The sequence below is a fragment of the Oncorhynchus mykiss genome, chromosome 17, assembly GCF_013265735.2.
Source record: "Oncorhynchus mykiss isolate Arlee chromosome 17, USDA_OmykA_1.1, whole genome shotgun sequence".
Taxonomy (NCBI): domain Eukaryota; kingdom Metazoa; phylum Chordata; class Actinopteri; order Salmoniformes; family Salmonidae; genus Oncorhynchus; species Oncorhynchus mykiss.
The window spans coordinates 80,076,477-80,094,429 of record NC_048581.1 but is presented as its reverse complement, the minus strand read 5'-3'; the positions used below and the strand labels follow the sequence as shown (position 1 = coordinate 80,094,429).

The 17,953-nt window shown below is 47.5% G+C and overlaps 1 protein-coding gene across 1 annotated transcript in view; it reads left to right on the top strand.

Moving 5' to 3' along the window:
* The first annotated feature begins 4,553 nt into the window (after positions 1-4,553).
* Positions 4,554-17,953, top strand: part of LOC110494676 (guanine nucleotide-binding protein G(t) subunit alpha) — a 42,051-nt gene continuing 28,651 nt past the window's right edge. The window contains exon 1 of the mRNA XM_021569959.2: positions 4,554-4,898. Coding sequence (XP_021425634.1) covers positions 4,793-4,898 — 106 coding nt within the window. The 5' untranslated portion in view covers positions 4,554-4,792. The remainder of the gene's footprint in view (positions 4,899-17,953) is intronic.

Sequence of the window (17,953 nt, the reverse complement as noted above, 5' to 3'; positions counted from 1 at the left end):
TATTTCAAACTTTTTTAACAAATCAAAAACTGAAGAATTGGGCGTGCAAAATTATTCAGCCCCTTTACTTTCAGTGCAGCAAACTCTCTCCAGAAGTTCAGTAAGGATCTCTGAATGATCCAATGTTGACCTAAATGACTAATGATGATAAATACAATCCACCTGTGTGTAATCAAGTCTCCGTATAAATGCACCTGCCCTGTGATAGTCTCAGAGGTCCGTTAAAAGCGCAGAGAGCATCATGAAGAACAAGGAACACACCAGGCAGGTCCGAGATACTGTTGTGAAGAAGTTTAAAGCCGGATTTGGATACAAAAAGATTTCCCAAGCTTTAAACATCCCAAGGAGCACTGTGCAAGCGATAATATTGAAATGGAAGGAGTATCAGACCACTGCAAATCTACCAAGACCTGGCCGTCCCTCTAAACTTTCAGCTCATACAAGGAGAAGACTGATCAGAGATGCAGCCAAGAGGCCCATGATCACTCTGGATGAACTGCAGAGATCTACAGCTGAGGTGGGAGACTCTGTCCATAGGACAACAATCAGAGTCGTATATTGCACAAATCTGGCCTTTATGGAAGAGTGGCAAGAAGAAAGCCATTTCTTAAAGATATCCATAAAAAGTGTTGTTTAAAGTTTGCCACAAGCCACCTGGGAGACACACCAAACATGTGGAAGAAGGTGCTCTGGTCAGATGAAACCAAAATTTAACTTTTTGGCAACAATGCAAAACGTTATGTTTGGCGTAAAAGCAACACAGCTGAACACACCATTCCCACTGTCAAACATGGTGGTGGCAGCATCATGGTTTGGGCCTGCTTTTCTTCAGCAGGGACAGGGAAGATGGTTAAAATTGATGGGAAGATGGATGGAGCCAAATACAGGACCATTCTGGAAGAAAACCTGATGGAGTCTGCAAAAGACCTGAGACTGGGACGGAGATTTGTCTTCCAACAAGACAATGATCTAAAACGTAAAGCAAAATCTACAATGGAATGGTTCAAAAATAAACATATCCAGGTGTTAGAATGGCCAAGTCAAAGTCTAGACCTGAATCCAATCGAGAATCTGTGGAAAAAACTGAAATCTGCTGTTCACAAATGCTCTCCATCCAACATCACTGAGCTCAAGCTGTTTTGCAAGGAGGAATGGGAAAAAATGTTCAGTCTCTCGATGTGCAAAACTGATAGAGACATACCCCAAGCGACTTACAGCTGTAATCACAGCAAAAGGTGTCGCTACAAAGTATTAACTTAAGGGGGCTGAATAATTTTGCACGCCCAATTTTTCAGTTTTTGATTTGTTAAAAAAGTTTGAAATATCCAATAAATGTCGTTCCACTTCATGATTGTGTCCCACTTGTTGTTGATTCTTCACAAAAAAATACATTTTTATATCTTTATGTTTGAAGCCTGAAATGTGGCAAAAGGTCGCAAAGTTCAAGGGGGCCGAATACTTTCGCAAGGCACTGTATAACAGATTGACCCTAGCCCCCTGACACATAATCTACTGCAGCATAAATACTGGAGGCTGAGACAGGAGGGGTCAGGAGACACTGTGGCCCCACACGATGATACCCCCGGACAGGGCCAAACAGGCAGGATATAACCCCACCCACTTTTCCAAAGCACAGCCCCCACACCACTAGAGGGATATCTTTAACCACCAACTTACCATCCTGAGACAAGGCCGAGTATAGCCCACAAAGATCTCTGCCACGGCACAACCCAAGGGGGGGCACCAACCCAGACAGGAAGACTACGTCAGTGACTCAACCCACTCAAGTGACGCACCCCTCCTAGGGACGGCATGGAAGAGCACCAGTAAGCCAGTGACTCAGCCCCTGTAATAGGGTTAGAGGCAGAGAATCCCAGTGGAGAGAGGGGAACCCGGCCAGGCAGACAGCAAGGGTGGTTCGTTGCTCCAGTGCCTTTCCGTTCACCTTCACACTCCTCAATCATATGACCTACTGAAGAGATGAGTCTTCAAAAAAGACTTAAAGGTTGAGACCGAGTCTGCATCTCTCACATGGGTAGGCAGACCATTCCATAAAAATGGAACTCTATAGGAGAAAGCCCTGCCTCCAGCTGTTTGCTTAGAAATTCTAGGGACAATTAGGAGGCTTGAGTCTTGTGACCGTAGCGTACGTGTAGGTATGTACGGTAGGACCAAATCGGAAAGATAAGTAGGAGCAAGCCCATGTAATGCTTTGTAAGTTAGCAGTAAAACCTTGAAATCAGCCCTTGCCTTGACAGGAAGCCAGTGTAGGGAGGCTAGCACTGGAGTAATATGATCCAATTTTTTGGTTCTAGTCAGGATTCTAGCAGCCGTATTTAGCACTAACTGAAGTTTATTTAGTGCTTTATCTGGGTAGCCGGAAAGTAGAGTATTGCAGTAGTCTAATCTAGAAGTGACAAAAGTATGGATGAATATTTCTGCATCATTTTTGGACAGAAAATGTCTGATTTTTGCAATGTTACGTAGATGGAAAAAAAGCTGTCCTTGAAACAGTCTTGATGTGTTCATCAAAAGAGAGATCCGGGTCCAGAGTAACACCGAGGTCCTTCACAGTTTTATTTGAGACGACTGTACAACCATCAAGATTCATTGTCAGATTCAACAGAAGATCTCTTTGTTTCTTTGGACCTAGAATAACCCTGAGTATACAGTATCCTCAGTGTGTTCCACAAGTGTGAGCTGAGTAATGTACAGTGTCTTTGGGAAGCCATCATTTTCTACATTTTGTTAAATTACTCCTTGCTGTCCCCAACATTTATTAGAATTTTTTTTTTAATTATCCTAAGCAATCTACGCATAATGACTAAGAGAAAACAGTTTTTTACATTTTACATTTTTACAAATGTATTGAAAATTAAAACCAGAAAAAAACATATATACATAAGTATTGAGACCCTTTGCTATGAGACTCGAAATTGAGCTCAGGTGCATCCTGTTTCCATTAATCATCCTTGAGCTGTTTCTACAACTTGATTGGAGTCCACCTGTGGTAAACTGTATTGATTTGGAAGAACATCTCAGAGCATAAAGCAAGCCAAACTGAGAAATTGGGGTAGAAGGGTCTTGGTCTGGGAGGTGACCAAAAACTCAATGGTCACTCTGACAGAGCTCTAGAGTTCCTCTGTGGAGATAGGAGTTCCTTCCAGAAGGACAACCATCTCTGCAGCACTCCACCAATCAGGCCTTTATGGTAGAGTGGCCAGAAGGAAGTAAAAGGCACATGACAGTACTTAAAGACTCTCAGACCATGAGAAACAAGATTCTCTGGTCTGATGAAATCAAGATTGAACGCTTTGGCCTGAATGCCAAGCATCACGTCTGAAGGAAACCTGGCACCATCCCTACGGTGAATAATGGTGGTGGCAGCATCTTGCCATAGGATGTTTTTCAGTGGCAGGGACTGGGAGACTAGTGAGGATCGAGGGAAAGATGAACGGAGAAAAGTACGGAGAGATCCTTGATGAAAACCTGCTCCAGAGTGCTCAGGACGTCAGACTGGAGCAATGGTTCACCTTCCAACAGGACAACGAGCATAAGCACACAGCCAAGACAACTCAGGAGTGGCTTCAGGACAAGTCTCTGAATGTCCTTGGGTGGCCCAGCCAGAGTCCGGACTTGAACCCGATCAAACATCTCAGGAGAGACCTGAAAATAGCTGTGCAGCAATGCTCCCCATCCAACCTGACAAAGCTTGAGAGGATCTGCAGAGAAGAATGGCAGAAACTCTCCAAGTGCAGGTGTGCCAAGCTTGTAGCATCATACCCAAGAAGACTCGAGGCTGTAATAGCTGCCAAAGGTTCTTCAACAAAGTACTGAGTAAAGGGTCTGAATACTTATGTAAATGTGATATTTCAGTGTTTTTATTTTTTTATATATATACTGTATATTAGCAAACATTTCTAAAACCCTTTTTTTCTTTGTCATTATGAGGTATTGTGTGTAGATTGGTGAGGAGAAAAAACTATTTAATGAATTTTAGAATGAGGCTATATTTTAACAAAAAGTAGGGGTCTGAATACATTCCGAAGGCACTGTATGTTGTAGTCTGTGTTGTCTTTTTCATTATAAGGTGACATCAGCTTTGCCATGAGAGGCACACTTCAAATAGAGTGAGTCTCTAAGAGTTAGACAATGAAGTCCACAGCAGTAACTACCTCTGCCCTGCTGTAGACCAGTGTTCTGTAGAACAATGGGAACTATAGGTGAGCTTCTCATTGACAAGCGATAGCATGATTCATTGTACACTGATCAACTGTATACCTTGTTTCCTCTTTGTGTGAGAGCTCTCACCCCTAACCTCTTTCTACCTCACTTACTTACTACTCACTAAGGTATTTCACTCCTCATGGAACATAGGCCAGTGGATGAAGATGAAGATGTCTTTCTACCTCCCTCACTCTTATCAAGCCAGCTGAGGCCAGATAAGTACTTGAGCCGATGTGCATCTTCCGCTGAGCACAGCAAAGTCCTCCTAAACCTCAACCTTAAAAAGGTTAGGTCACTCATACGCCATGTACCCCTGCATCTCGTTCCCCCTGCCCCAGGAGTCTTCTGTCCTTGCGCCCTATTGGCCATCCCTGATCAGGTGGACAGAGGATGCCTAAAATCTTCTCTAAGACTTGAAAACACTCAATCATTTGCCTCTCCGGTGTTCGTTAAAAGCAGTTGACGTGGCATCTGCGTAGTTTACGACACCAGTCGGCCCTCTAGGTGATCAGCTAGGACGGTTTTCCCCTTTTCTTTGGTTTTGAGCTGAATCCGGGGTGTGAGCATGGGGGCCGGAGCGAGCGCAGAGGACAAGCACTCCAAAGAACTTGAGAAGAAACTCAAGGAGGACGCAGAGAAGGACGCCAGGACAGTCAAGCTGCTGCTTCTGGGTAATGTCTGCCTGTCTGGCCCTCTGGTCCTCTGCTCTGGGGAAGGGCCTGTGTGGAGGGTGGTCTATGGGGTGCCTCATCATAACCTGGTATCCAGACTATGCACTAAATGAGTCATAGGCTCTAAGGCCCTATGTGACTGTCCAGTGATTGAGTCTTATCTGGTCTGTTGCTCGGGATGGCTTCCTTAGTATTTTATAGAACGTGAAAAGGTTTCTTTCTTAAAAGCAACCTTTTGACACTAAGTGTGTAATCCCATGTTTATATTGCTGAGTAGACTCTACTATACTCTTAGAAAAAAAGGGTTCCAAAAGGGTTCTTCGGTTGTCCCCACAGGATACCCTTTTAGGTTCTAGATCACACCTTTTATCCTAAGAGGGATAGGGATAGCGATAGTTCTGTCCTCGGTCATTTAACCTTGAGAGAGATGTGAAGATCATGTCCATAGTAGTCTCCTGTGGTGTTGAATAATGCAGGTGTGTAGACAGAGACAATGTTATCTTGTCTCTTCGTATTATATTGTTAATCATGCAGTTGCCCTAAACCAAATTGGATTGTAATTTAGACTTTACCAGCCTTGCAAACTCATTATTTTGTAATGATTTTGTCTTTATTGGGGATCAATCAAGGTAAATGTCAAAGCTAATAGAATTACTATGCCAAATACATTTACCCTCTTGTCGACATATGGTAAATTGACTGAAAAGGCTGATATTCAGAGTCACTACATTTTGCATTAGCAACAACGGTGAAGCTAAGCATCCTTGGTCACTCTGCAGGAGCCCGAGGCTGTAGCTTATCCCCCCTGGCTTTCACACTATTGTTCTGAACACTTTGGTAATTACTCAGCTCAAGCCCCTGGTAATCCTCAAACAACAATTGTTGCAGTACAGAAGTCTTAACCCCACACTACTGCACACACACCCTAACCTAATTACCCCAATGCAAACCTATTATAGCTCCACTGACCCCAACATCCACGCTTAACTGAACACCCTGCACCAATACTTTATGAACTAAGTCTTAGCAAGTATCTAGGGGACGAGCGAGAGAGAGAAACAAACAGACAGACAGACAGTGGGAGGGAGACAGACAGTGGGAGGGAGGGAGGGAGGGAGGGAGCACTTTCATGTCATCATAAACTTGATTAGGACCACAACATTGATTGTAGATTCCTGAGTTGTAATAGCCATGTAGTGAACACATGGAACACATGCAGATTGAGGTGGTTCTGTTGACAGAAGAACATTCAGCACAGCACTCTATTGACACTGTCCCTGAGGGACCTCAATACCTCATAGACACTCTATTAGAGACTGAGCTAGTGTGTGTCTCTCCCTGACATCGATCAATCAATCAAATTCATTATATAAATTCATTTTTACATAAGCAGTTACCCGGGCAACTAATAACCAAGATGGCTGTAGAGGGGCAGCAGGGCCAACTAATAACCATGATGGCTGTAGAGGGGCAGCAGGGTCAACAAATAACCATGATGGCTGTAGAGGGGCAGCAGGGTCAACTAATAACCATGATGGCTATAGAGGGGCAGCAGGGTCAACTAATAACCATGATGGCAGGAGAGGGGCAGCAGGGCCAACTAATAACCATGATGGTTGAAGAGGGACAGCAGGGTCAACTAATAACCATGATGGCTGTAGAGGGACAGCAGGGTCAACTAATAACCATGATGGCTGTAGAGGGGCAGCAGGGTCAACTAATAACCATGATGGCTGTAGAGGGGCAGCAGGGGCAACTAATAACCATGATGGATATAGAGGGGCAGCAGGGTCAACTAATAACCATGATGGCTGTAGAGGGGCAGCAGGGTCAACTAATAACCATGATGGCTGTAGACAGGCAGCAGGGTCAACTAATAACCATGATGGCTGTAGAGGGGCAGCAGGAGAGAATAATAACCATGATGGAAATAGAGGGGCAGCAGGGCCAACTAATAACCATGATGGCTGTAGAGAGGCAGCAGGGCCAACTAAAAACCATGATGGCTGCCGAGGGGCAGCAGGGTCAACTAATAACCATGATGACTGTGGAGGGGCAGCAGGGTCAACTAATAGCTATGATGGCTGTAGAGGGGCAGCAGGGTCAACTAATAACCATGATGGCTGTAGAGGGGCAGCAGGTTCAACTAATAACCATGATGGCTGTAGAGGGACAGCAGGGTCAACTAATAACCATGATGGCTGTAGAGGGAGAGCAGGGTCAACTAATAACCATGATGGCTGTAGAGGGGCAGCAGGGTCAACTAATAACCATGATGGCTGTAGAGGGGCAGCAGGGCCAACTAATAACCATGATGGCTGTAGAAGGGCAGCAGGAGAGAATAATAACCATGATGGAAATAGAGGGGCAGCAGGTCCAACTAATAACCATGATGGCTGTAGAAGGGCAGCAGGAGAGAATAATAACCATGATGGAAATAGAGGGGCAGCAGGGCCAACTAATAACCATGATTGCTGTAGAGGGACAGCAGGGTCAACTAATAACCATGATGGTTGAAGAGGGACAGCAGGGTCAACTAATAACCATGATGGCTGTAGAGGGACAGCAGGGTCAACTAATAACCATGATGGCTGTAGAGGGGCAGCAGGGCCAACTAATAACCAAGATGGCTGTAGAGGGGCAGCAGGGTCAACTAATAACCATGATGGCTGTAGAGGGGCAGCAGGGTCAACTAATAACCATGATGGCTATAGAGGGGCAGCAGGGTCAACTAATAACCATGATGGCTGTAGAAGGGCAGCAGGAGAGAATCATAACCATGATGGAAATAGAGGGGCAGCAGGGCCAACTAATAACCATGATGGCTGTAGAGAGGCAGCAGGGCCAACTAATAACCATGATGGCTGTAGAGGGGCAGCAGGGTCAACTATTAACCATGATGACTGTGGAGGGGCAGCAGGGTCAACTAATAGCTATGATGGCTGTAGAGGGGCAGCAGGGTCAACTAATAACCATGATGGCTGTAGAGGGGCAGCAGGTTCAACTAATAACCATGATGGCTGTAGAGGGACAGCAGGGTCAACTAATAACCATGATGGCTGTAGAGGGGCAGCAGGGCAAACTAATAACCATGATGGCTGAAAAGGGACAGCAGGGTCAACTAATAACCATGATGGCTGTAGAGGGGCAGCAGGGTCAACTAATAACCATGATGGCTGTAGAGGCGCAGCAGGGCCAACTAATAACCATGATGGCTGTAGAAGGGCAGCAGGAGAGAATAATAACCATTATAGAAATAGAGGGGCAGCAGGGCCAACTAATAACCATGATGGCTGTAGAAGGTCAGCAGGAGAGAATAATAACCATGATGGAAATGGAGGGGCAGCAGGGCCAACTAATAATCATGATGGCTGTAGAAGGGCAGCAGGAGAGAATAATAACCATGATGGAAATAGAGGGGCAGCAGGGCCAACTAATAACCATGATGGCTGTAGAGAGGCAGCAGGGCCAACTAATAACCATGATGGCTGTAGAGGGGCAGCAGGGCCAACTAATAACCAAGATGGCTGTAGAGGGGCAGCAGGGTCAACTAATAACCATGATGGCTATAGAGGTGCAGCAGGGTCAACTAATAACCATGATTGCAGGAGAGGGGCAGCAGGGCCAACTAATAACCATGATGGTTGAAGAGGGACAGCAGGGTCAACTAATAACCATGATGGCTGTAGAGGGACAGCAGGGTCAACTAATAACCATGATGGCTGTAGAGGGACAGCAGGGTCAACTAATAACCATGATGGCTGTAGAGGGGCAGCAGGGCCAACTAATAACCATGATGGCTGAAGAGGGACAGCAGGGTCAACTAATAACCATGATGGCTGTAGAGGGGCAGCAGGGTCAACTAAAAACCATGATGGCTGTAGAGGGGCAGCAGGGCCAACTAATAACCATGATGGCTGAAAAGGGACAGCAGGGTCAACTAATAACCATGATGGCTGTAGAAGGGCAGCAGGAGAGAATAATAACCACGATGGCTGTAGAGAGGCAGCAGGGCCAACTAATAACCATGATGGCTGTAGAGGGGCAGCAGGGCCAACTAATAACCAAGATGGCTGTAGAGGGGCAGCAGGGTCAACTAATAACCATGATGGCTATAGAGGTGCAGCAGGGTCAACTAATAACCATGATTGCAGGAGAGGGGCAGCAGGGCCAACTAATAACCATGATGGTTGAAGAGGGACAGCAGGGTCAACTAATAACCATGATGGCTGTAGAGGGACAGCAGGGTCAACTAATAACCATGATGGCTGTAGAGGGACAGCAGGGTCAACTAATAACCATGATGGCTGTAGAGGGGCAGCAGGGCCAACTAATAACCATGATGGCTGAAGAGGGACAGCAGGGTCAACTAATAACCATGATGGCTGTAGAGGGGCAGCAGGGTCAACTAAAAACCATGATGGCTGTAGAGGGGCAGCAGGGCCAACTAATAACCATGATGGCTGAAAAGGGACAGCAGGGTCAACTAATAACCATGATGGCTGTAGAAGGGCAGCAGGAGAGAATAATAACCACGATGGAAATAGAGTGGCAGCAGGGCCAACTAATAACCATGATGGCTGTAGAAGGGCAGCAGGAGAGAATAATAACCATGATGGAAATAGAGGGGCAGCAGGGCCAACTAATAACCATGATGGCTGAAGAGGGACAGCAGGGTAAACTAATAACCATGATGAATGTAGAGGGGCAGCAGGGTCAACGTATAACCATGATGGCTGTAGAGGGGCAGCAGGGCCAACTAATAACCATGATGGCTGTAGAAGGGCAGCAGGAGAGAATAATAACCATGATGGAAATAGAGGGGCAGCAGGGCCAACTAATAACCATGATGGCTGTAGAGAGGCAGGGGGCCAACTAATAACCATGATGGCTCTAGAGGGGCAGCAGGGCCAACTAATAACCAAGATGGCTGTAGAGGGGCAGCAGGGTCAACTAATAACCATGATGGCTGTAGAGGGGCAGCAGGGTCAACTAATAACCATGATGGCAGGAGAGGGGCAGCAGGGGCAACTAATAACAATGATGTCTGTAGAGGGGCAGCAGGGCAAACTAATAACCATAATGGCTGTAGAATGGCAGCAGGGCCAACTAATAACCATGATGGATATAGAGGGGCAGCAGGGTCAACTAATAACCATGATGGCTGTAGAGGGGCAGCAGGGGCAACTAATAACCATGATGGATATAGAGGGGCGGCAGGGTCAACTAATAACCATGATGGCTGTAGAAGGGCAGCAGGAGAGAATCATAACCATGATGGAAATAGAGGGGCAGCAGGGTCAACTAATTACCATGATGGCTGTAGAGGGAAAGCAGGGTCAACTAATAACCATGATGGCTGTAGAGGGGCAGCAGGGTCAACTTATAACCATGATGGCTGTAGAGGGGCAGCAGGGCCAACTAAAAACCATGATGGCTGTAGAAGGGCAGCAGGAGAGAATAATAACCATGATGGAAATAGAGGGGCAGCAGGGCCAACTAATAACCATGATGGCTGTAGAGAGGCAGCAGGGCCAACTAATAACCATGATGGCTCTAGAGGGGCAGCAGGGCCAACTAATAACCAAGATGGCTGTAGAGGGGCAGCAGGGTCAACTAATAACCATGATGGCAGGAGAGGGGCAGCAGGGGCAACTAATAACAATGATGTCTGTAGAGGGGCAGCAGGGCAAACTAATAACCATGATGGCTGTAGAATGGCAGCAGGGCCAACTAATAACCATAATGGATATAGAGGGGCAGCAGGGTCAACTAATAACCATGATGGCTGTAGAGGGGCAGCAGGGGCAACTAATAACCATGATGGATATAGAGGGGCAGCAGGGCCAATTAATAACCATGGTGGCTGTAGAGGGGCAGCAGGGTCAACTAATAACCATGATGGCTGTAGACAGGCAGCAGGGTCAACTAATAACCATGATGGCTGTAGAGGGGCAGCAGGGCCAACTAATAACCATGATGGCTGTAGAAGGGCAGCAGGAGAGAATAATAACCATGATGGAAATAGAGGGGCAGCAGGGCCAACTAATAACCATGATGGCTGTAGAGAGGCAGCAGGGCCAACTAAAAACTATGATGGCTGCCGAGGGGCAGCAGGGTCAACTAATAACCATGATGACTGTGGAGGGGCAGCAGGGTCAACTAATAGCTATGATGGCTGTAGAGGGGCAGCAGGGTCAACTAATAACCATGATGGCTGTAGAGGGGCAGCAGGTTCAACTAATAACCATGATGGCTGTAGAGGGACAGCAGGGTCAACTAATAACCATGATGGCTGTAGAGGGACAGCAGGGTCAACTAATAACCATGATGGCTGTAGAGGGGCAGCAGGGTCAACTAATAACCATGATGGCTGTAGAGGGGCAGCAGGGTCAACTAATAACCATGATGGCTGTAGAGGTACAGCAGGGTCAACTAATAACCATGATGGCTGTAGAGGGGCAGCAGGGTCAACTAATAACCATGATGGCTGTAGAGGGGCAGCAGGGCCAACTAATAACCATGATGGCTGTAGAAGGGCAGCAGGAGAGAATAATAACCATGATGGAAATAGAGGGGCAGCAGGGCCAACTAATAACCATGATGGCTGTAGAAGGGCAGCAGGAGAGAATAATAACCATGATGGAAATAGAGGGGCAGCAGGGCCAACTAATAACCATGATTGCTCTAGAGGGACAGCAGGGTCAACTAATAACCATGATGGCTGTAGAGGGGCAGCAGGGCCAACTAATAACCAAGATGGCTGTAGAGGGGCAGCAGGGTCAACTAATAACCATGATGGCTGTAGAGGGGCAGCAGGGTCAACTAATAACCATGATGGCTATAGAGGTGCAGCAGAGTCAACTAATAACCATGATGGCAGGAGAGGGGCAGCAGGGCCATCTAATAACCATGATGGTTGAAGAGGGACAGCAGGGTCAACTAATAACCATGATGGCTGTAGAGGGACAGCAGGGTCAACTAATAACCATGATGGCTGTAGAGGGACAGCAGGGTGAACTAATAACCATGATGGCTGTAGAGGGGCAGCAGGGTCAACTAATAACCATGATGGCTATAGAGGGGCAGCAGGGTCAACTAATAACCATGATGGCTGTAGAAGGGCAGCAGGACAGAATCATAACCATGATGGAAATAGAGGGGCAGCAGGGCCAACTAATAACCATGATGGCTGTAGAGAGGCAGCAGGGCCAACTAATAACCATGATGGCTGTAGAGGGGCAGCAGGGTCAACTATTAACCATGATGACTGTGGAGGGGCAGCAGGGTCAACTAATAGCTATGATGGCTGTAGAGGGGCAGCAGGGTCAACTAATAACCATGATGGCTGTAGAGGGGCAGCAGGTTCAACTAATAACCATGATGGCTGTAGAGGGACAGCAGGGTCAACTAATAACCATGATGGCTGTAGAGGGGCAGCAGGGCCAACTAATAACCATGATGGCTGAAAAGGGACAGCAGGGCCAACTAATAACCATGATGGCTGTAGAAGGGCAGCAGGAGAGAATAATAACCATGATGGAAATAGAGGGGCAGCAGGGCCAACTAATAACCATGATGGCTGTAGAAGGGCAGCAGGGGAGAATAATAACCATGATGGAAATAGAGGGGCAGCAGGGCCAACTAATAACCATGATGGCTGTAGAAGGGCAGCAGGAGAGAATAATAACCATGATGGAAATAGAGGGGCAGCAGGGCCAACTAATAACCATGATGGCTGTAGAGAGGCAGCAGGGCCAACTAATAACCATGATGGCTGTAGAGGGGCAGCAGGGCCAACTAATAACCAAGATGGCTGTAGAGGGGCAGCAGGGTCAACTAATAACCATGATGGCTATAGAGGTGCAGCAGGGTCAACTAATAACCATGATGGCAGGAGAGGGGCAGCAGGGCCAACTAATAACCATAATGGTTGAAGAGGGACAGCAGGGTCAACTAATAACCATGATGGCTGTAGAGGGACAGCAGGGTCAACTAATAACCATGATGGCTGTAGAGGGACAGCAGGGTCAACTAATAACCATGATGGCTGTAGAGGGGCAGCAGGGCCAACTAATAACCATGATGGAAATAGAGGGGCAGCAGGGCCAACTAATAACCATGATGGCTGTAGAGAGGCAGCAGGGCCAACAAATAACCATAATGGTTGAAGAGGGACAGCAGGGTCAACTAATAACCATGATGGCTGTAGAGGGACAGCAGGGTCAACTAATAACCATGATGGCTGTAGAGGGGCAGCAGGGTCAACTAATAACCATGATGGCTGTAGAGGGGCAGCAGGGCCAACTAATAACCATGATGGCTGTAGAAGGGCAGCAGGAGAGAATAATAACCATGATGGAAATAGAGGGGCAGCAGGGCCAACTAATAACCATGATGGCTGTAGAAGGGCAGCAGGAGAGAATAATAACCATGATGGAAATAGAGGGGCAGCAGGGCCAACTAATAACCATGATTGCTCTAGAGGGACAGCAGGGTCAACTAATAACCATGATGGCTGTAGAGGGGCAGCAGGGCCAACTAATAACCAAGATGGCTGTAGAGGGGCAGCAGGGTCAACTAATAACCATGATGGCTGTAGAGGGGCAGCAGGGTCAACTAATAACCATGATGGCTATAGAGGTGCAGCAGAGTCAACTAATAACCATGATGGCAGGAGAGGGGCAGCAGGGCCATCTAATAACCATGATGGTTGAAGAGGGACAGCAGGGTCAACTAATAACCATGATGGCTGTAGAGGGACAGCAGGGTCAACTAATAACCATGATGGCTGTAGAGGGACAGCAGGGTGAACTAATAACCATGATGGCTGTAGAGGGGCAGCAGGGTCAACTAATAACCATGATGGCTATAGAGGGGCAGCAGGGTCAACTAATAACCATGATGGCTGTAGAAGGGCAGCAGGACAGAATCATAACCATGATGGAAATAGAGGGGCAGCAGGGCCAACTAATAACCATGATGGCTGTAGAGAGGCAGCAGGGCCAACTAATAACCATGATGGCTGTAGAGGGGCAGCAGGGTCAACTATTAACCATGATGACTGTGGAGGGGCAGCAGGGTCAACTAATAGCTATGATGGCTGTAGAGGGGCAGCAGGGTCAACTAATAACCATGATGGCTGTAGAGGGGCAGCAGGTTCAACTAATAACCATGATGGCTGTAGAGGGACAGCAGGGTCAACTAATAACCATGATGGCTGTAGAGGGGCAGCAGGGCCAACTAATAACCATGATGGCTGAAAAGGGACAGCAGGGCCAACTAATAACCATGATGGCTGTAGAAGGGCAGCAGGAGAGAATAATAACCATGATGGAAATAGAGGGGCAGCAGGGCCAACTAATAACCATGATGGCTGTAGAAGGGCAGCAGGGGAGAATAATAACCATGATGGAAATAGAGGGGCAGCAGGGCCAACTAATAACCATGATGGCTGTAGAAGGGCAGCAGGAGAGAATAATAACCATGATGGAAATAGAGGGGCAGCAGGGCCAACTAATAACCATGATGGCTGTAGAGGGGCAGCAGGGCCAACTAATAACCAAGATGGCTGTAGAGGGGCAGCAGGGTCAACTAATAACCATGATGGCTATAGAGGTGCAGCAGGGTCAACTAATAACCATGATGGCAGGAGAGGGGCAGCAGGGCCAACTAATAACCATAATGGTTGAAGAGGGACAGCAGGGTCAACTAATAACCATGATGGCTGTAGAGGGACAGCAGGGTCAACTAATAACCATGATGGCTGTAGAGGGACAGCAGGGTCAACTAATAACCATGATGGCTGTAGAGGGGCAGCAGGGCCAACTAATAACCATGATGGAAATAGAGGGGCAGCAGGGCCAACTAATAACCATGATGGCTGTAGAGAGGCAGCAGGGCCAACAAATAACCATGATGGCTGTAGAGGGGCAGCAGGGCCAACTAGTAACCATGATGGCTGTAGAGGGGCAGCAGGGCCAACTAATAACCATGATGGCTGAAGAGGGACAGCAGGGTCAACTAATAACCATGATGGCTGTAGAGGGGCAGCAGGGTCAACTAATAACCATGATGGCTGTAGAGGGGCAGCAGGGCCAACTAATAACCATGATGGCTGAAAAGGGACAGCACGGTCAACTAATAACCATGATGGCTGTAGAGGGGCAGCAGGGTCAACTAATAACCATGATGGCTGTAGAGGGGCAGCAGGGCCAACTAATAACCATGATGGCTGTAGAAGGGCAGCAGGAGAGAATAATAACCATGATGGAAATAGAGGGGCAGCAGGGCCAACTAATAACCATGATGGCTGTAGAATGGCAGCAGGAGAGAATAATAACCATGATGGAAATAGAGGGGCAGCAGGGCCATCTAATAACCATGATGGCTGTAGAAGGGCAGCAGGAGAGAATAATAACCATGATGGAAATAGAGGGGCAGCAGGGCCAACTAATAACCATGATGGCTGAAGAGGGACAGCAGGGTCAACTAATAACCATGATGGCTGTAGAGGGGCAGCAGGGTCAACTAATAACCATGATGGCTGTAGAGGGGCAGCAGGGCCAACTAATAACCATGATGGCTGTAGAAGGGCAGCAGGAGAGAATAATAACCATGATGGAAATAGAGGGGCAGCAGGGCCAACTAATAACCATGATGGCTGTAGAGAGGCAGCAGGGCCAACTAATAACCATGATGGCTCTAGAGGGGCAGCAGGGCCAACTAATAACCAAGATGGCTGTAGAGGGGCAGCAGGGTCAACTAATAACCATGATGGCTGTAGAGGGGCAGCAGGGTCAACTAATAACCATGATGGCAGGAGAGGGGCAGCAGGGGCAACTAATAACAATGATGTCTGTAGAGGGGCAGCAGGGCAAACTAATAACCATGATGGCTGTAGAATGGCAGCAGGGCCAACTAATAACCATGATGGATATAGAGGGGCAGCAGGGTCAACTAATAACCATGATGGCAGGAGAGGGGCAGCAGGGCCAACTAATAACCCAATGGTTGAAGAGGGACAGCAGGGTCAACTAATAACCATGATGGCTGTAGAGGGACAGCAGGGTCAACTAATAACCATGATGGCTGTAGAGGGACAGCAGGGTCAACTAATAACCATGATGGCTGTAGAGGGGCAGCAGGGGCAACTAATAACAATGATGTCTGTAGAGGGGCAGCAGGGCAAACTAATAACCATGATGGCTGTAGAAGGGCAGCAGGGCCAACTAATAACCATGATGGATATAGAGGGGCAGCAGGGCCAATTAACAACCATGATGGCTGTAGAGGGGAAGCAGGGTCAACTAATAACCATGATGGCTGTAGACAGGCAGCAGGGTCAAGTAATAACCATGATGGCTGTAGAGGGGCAGCAGGGCCAATTAATAACCATGATGGCTGTAGAGGGGCAGCAGGTTCAACTAATAACCATGATGGATATAGAGGGGCAGCAGGGCAAACTAATAACCATGATGGCTGTAGAGAGGCAGCAGGGCCAACTAATAACCATGATGGCTGTAGAGGGGCAGCAGGGTCAACTAATAACCATGATGGCTGTAGAGGGGCAGCAGGGTCAACTAATAACCATGATGGCTATAGAGGGGCAGCAGGGTCAACTAATAACCATGATGGCAGGAGAGGGGCAGCAGGGCCAACTAATAACCATGATGGCTGAAGAGGGACAGCAGGGTCAACTAATAACCATGATGGCTGTAGAGGGACAGCAGGGTCAACTAATAGCCATGATGGCTGTTGGGTGGCAGCAGGGCCAACTAATAACCATGATGGCTGTAGAGAGGCAGCAGGGCCAACTAATAACCATGATGACTGTAGAGGGTCAGCAGGGTCAACTAATAGCTATGATGGCTGTAGAAGGGCAGCAGGGTCAACTAATAACCATGATGGCTGTAGAGGGGCAGCAGGTTCAACTAATAACCATGATGGATATAGAGGGGCAGCAGGGTAAAGTAATAACCATGATGGATATAGAGGGGCAGCAGGGTAAACTAATAACCATGATGGATATAGAGGGGCAGCAGGGCCAATTAATAACCATGATGGAAATAGAGGAGCAGCAGGGCCAAATAATAACCATGATGGCTGTAGAGAGGCAGTAGGGCCAACTAATAACCATGATGGCAGCAGAGGGGCAGCAGGGTCAACTAATATCCATGAAGACTGTGGAGGGGCAGCAGGGTCAACTAAAAGCTATGATGGCTGTAGAAGGGCAGCAGGGCCAATTAATAACCATGATGGAAATAGAGGGTCAGCAGGGTCAACTAATAACCATGAAGGCTGTAGAAGGACAGCAGGGCCAACTAATAACCATGATGGCTGTAGAGGGGCAGCAGGGCCAACTAATAACCATGATGCATATAGAGGGGCAGCAGGGCCAATTAATAACTATGATGGCTGTAGAGGGGCAGCAAGGTAAACTAATAACCATGATGGCTGTAGAGGGGCAGCAGGGTCAACTAATAACCATGATGGCTGTAGAGGGGCAGCAGGGTCAACTAATAACCATGATGACTGTAGAGGGGCAGCAGGGTCAACTAATAGCTATGATGGCTGTAGAAGGGCAGCAGGGTCAACTAATAACCATGATGGCTGTAGAGGGGCAGCAGATTCAACTAATAACCATGATGGATATAGAGGGGCAGCAGGGTCAACTAATAACCATGATGGAAATAGAGGGGCAGCAGGGCCAACTAATAACCATGATGGCTGCAGAGAGGCAGTAGGGCCAACTAATAACCATGATGGCTGCCGAGGGGCAGCAGGGTCAAATAATAACCATGATGACTGTAGAGGGGCAGCAGGCTCAACTAATACCTATGATGGCTGTAGAAGGGCAGCAGGGTCAACTAATAACCATGATGGCAGTAGAGGGGCAGCAGGTTCAACTAATAACCATGATGGCTGTAGAGGGGCAGCAGGGTCAACTAATAACCATGATGACTGTAGAGGGGCAGCAGGGTCAACTAATAGCTATGATGGCTGTAGAAGGGCAGCAGGGTCAACTAATAACCATGATGGCTGTAGAGGGGCAG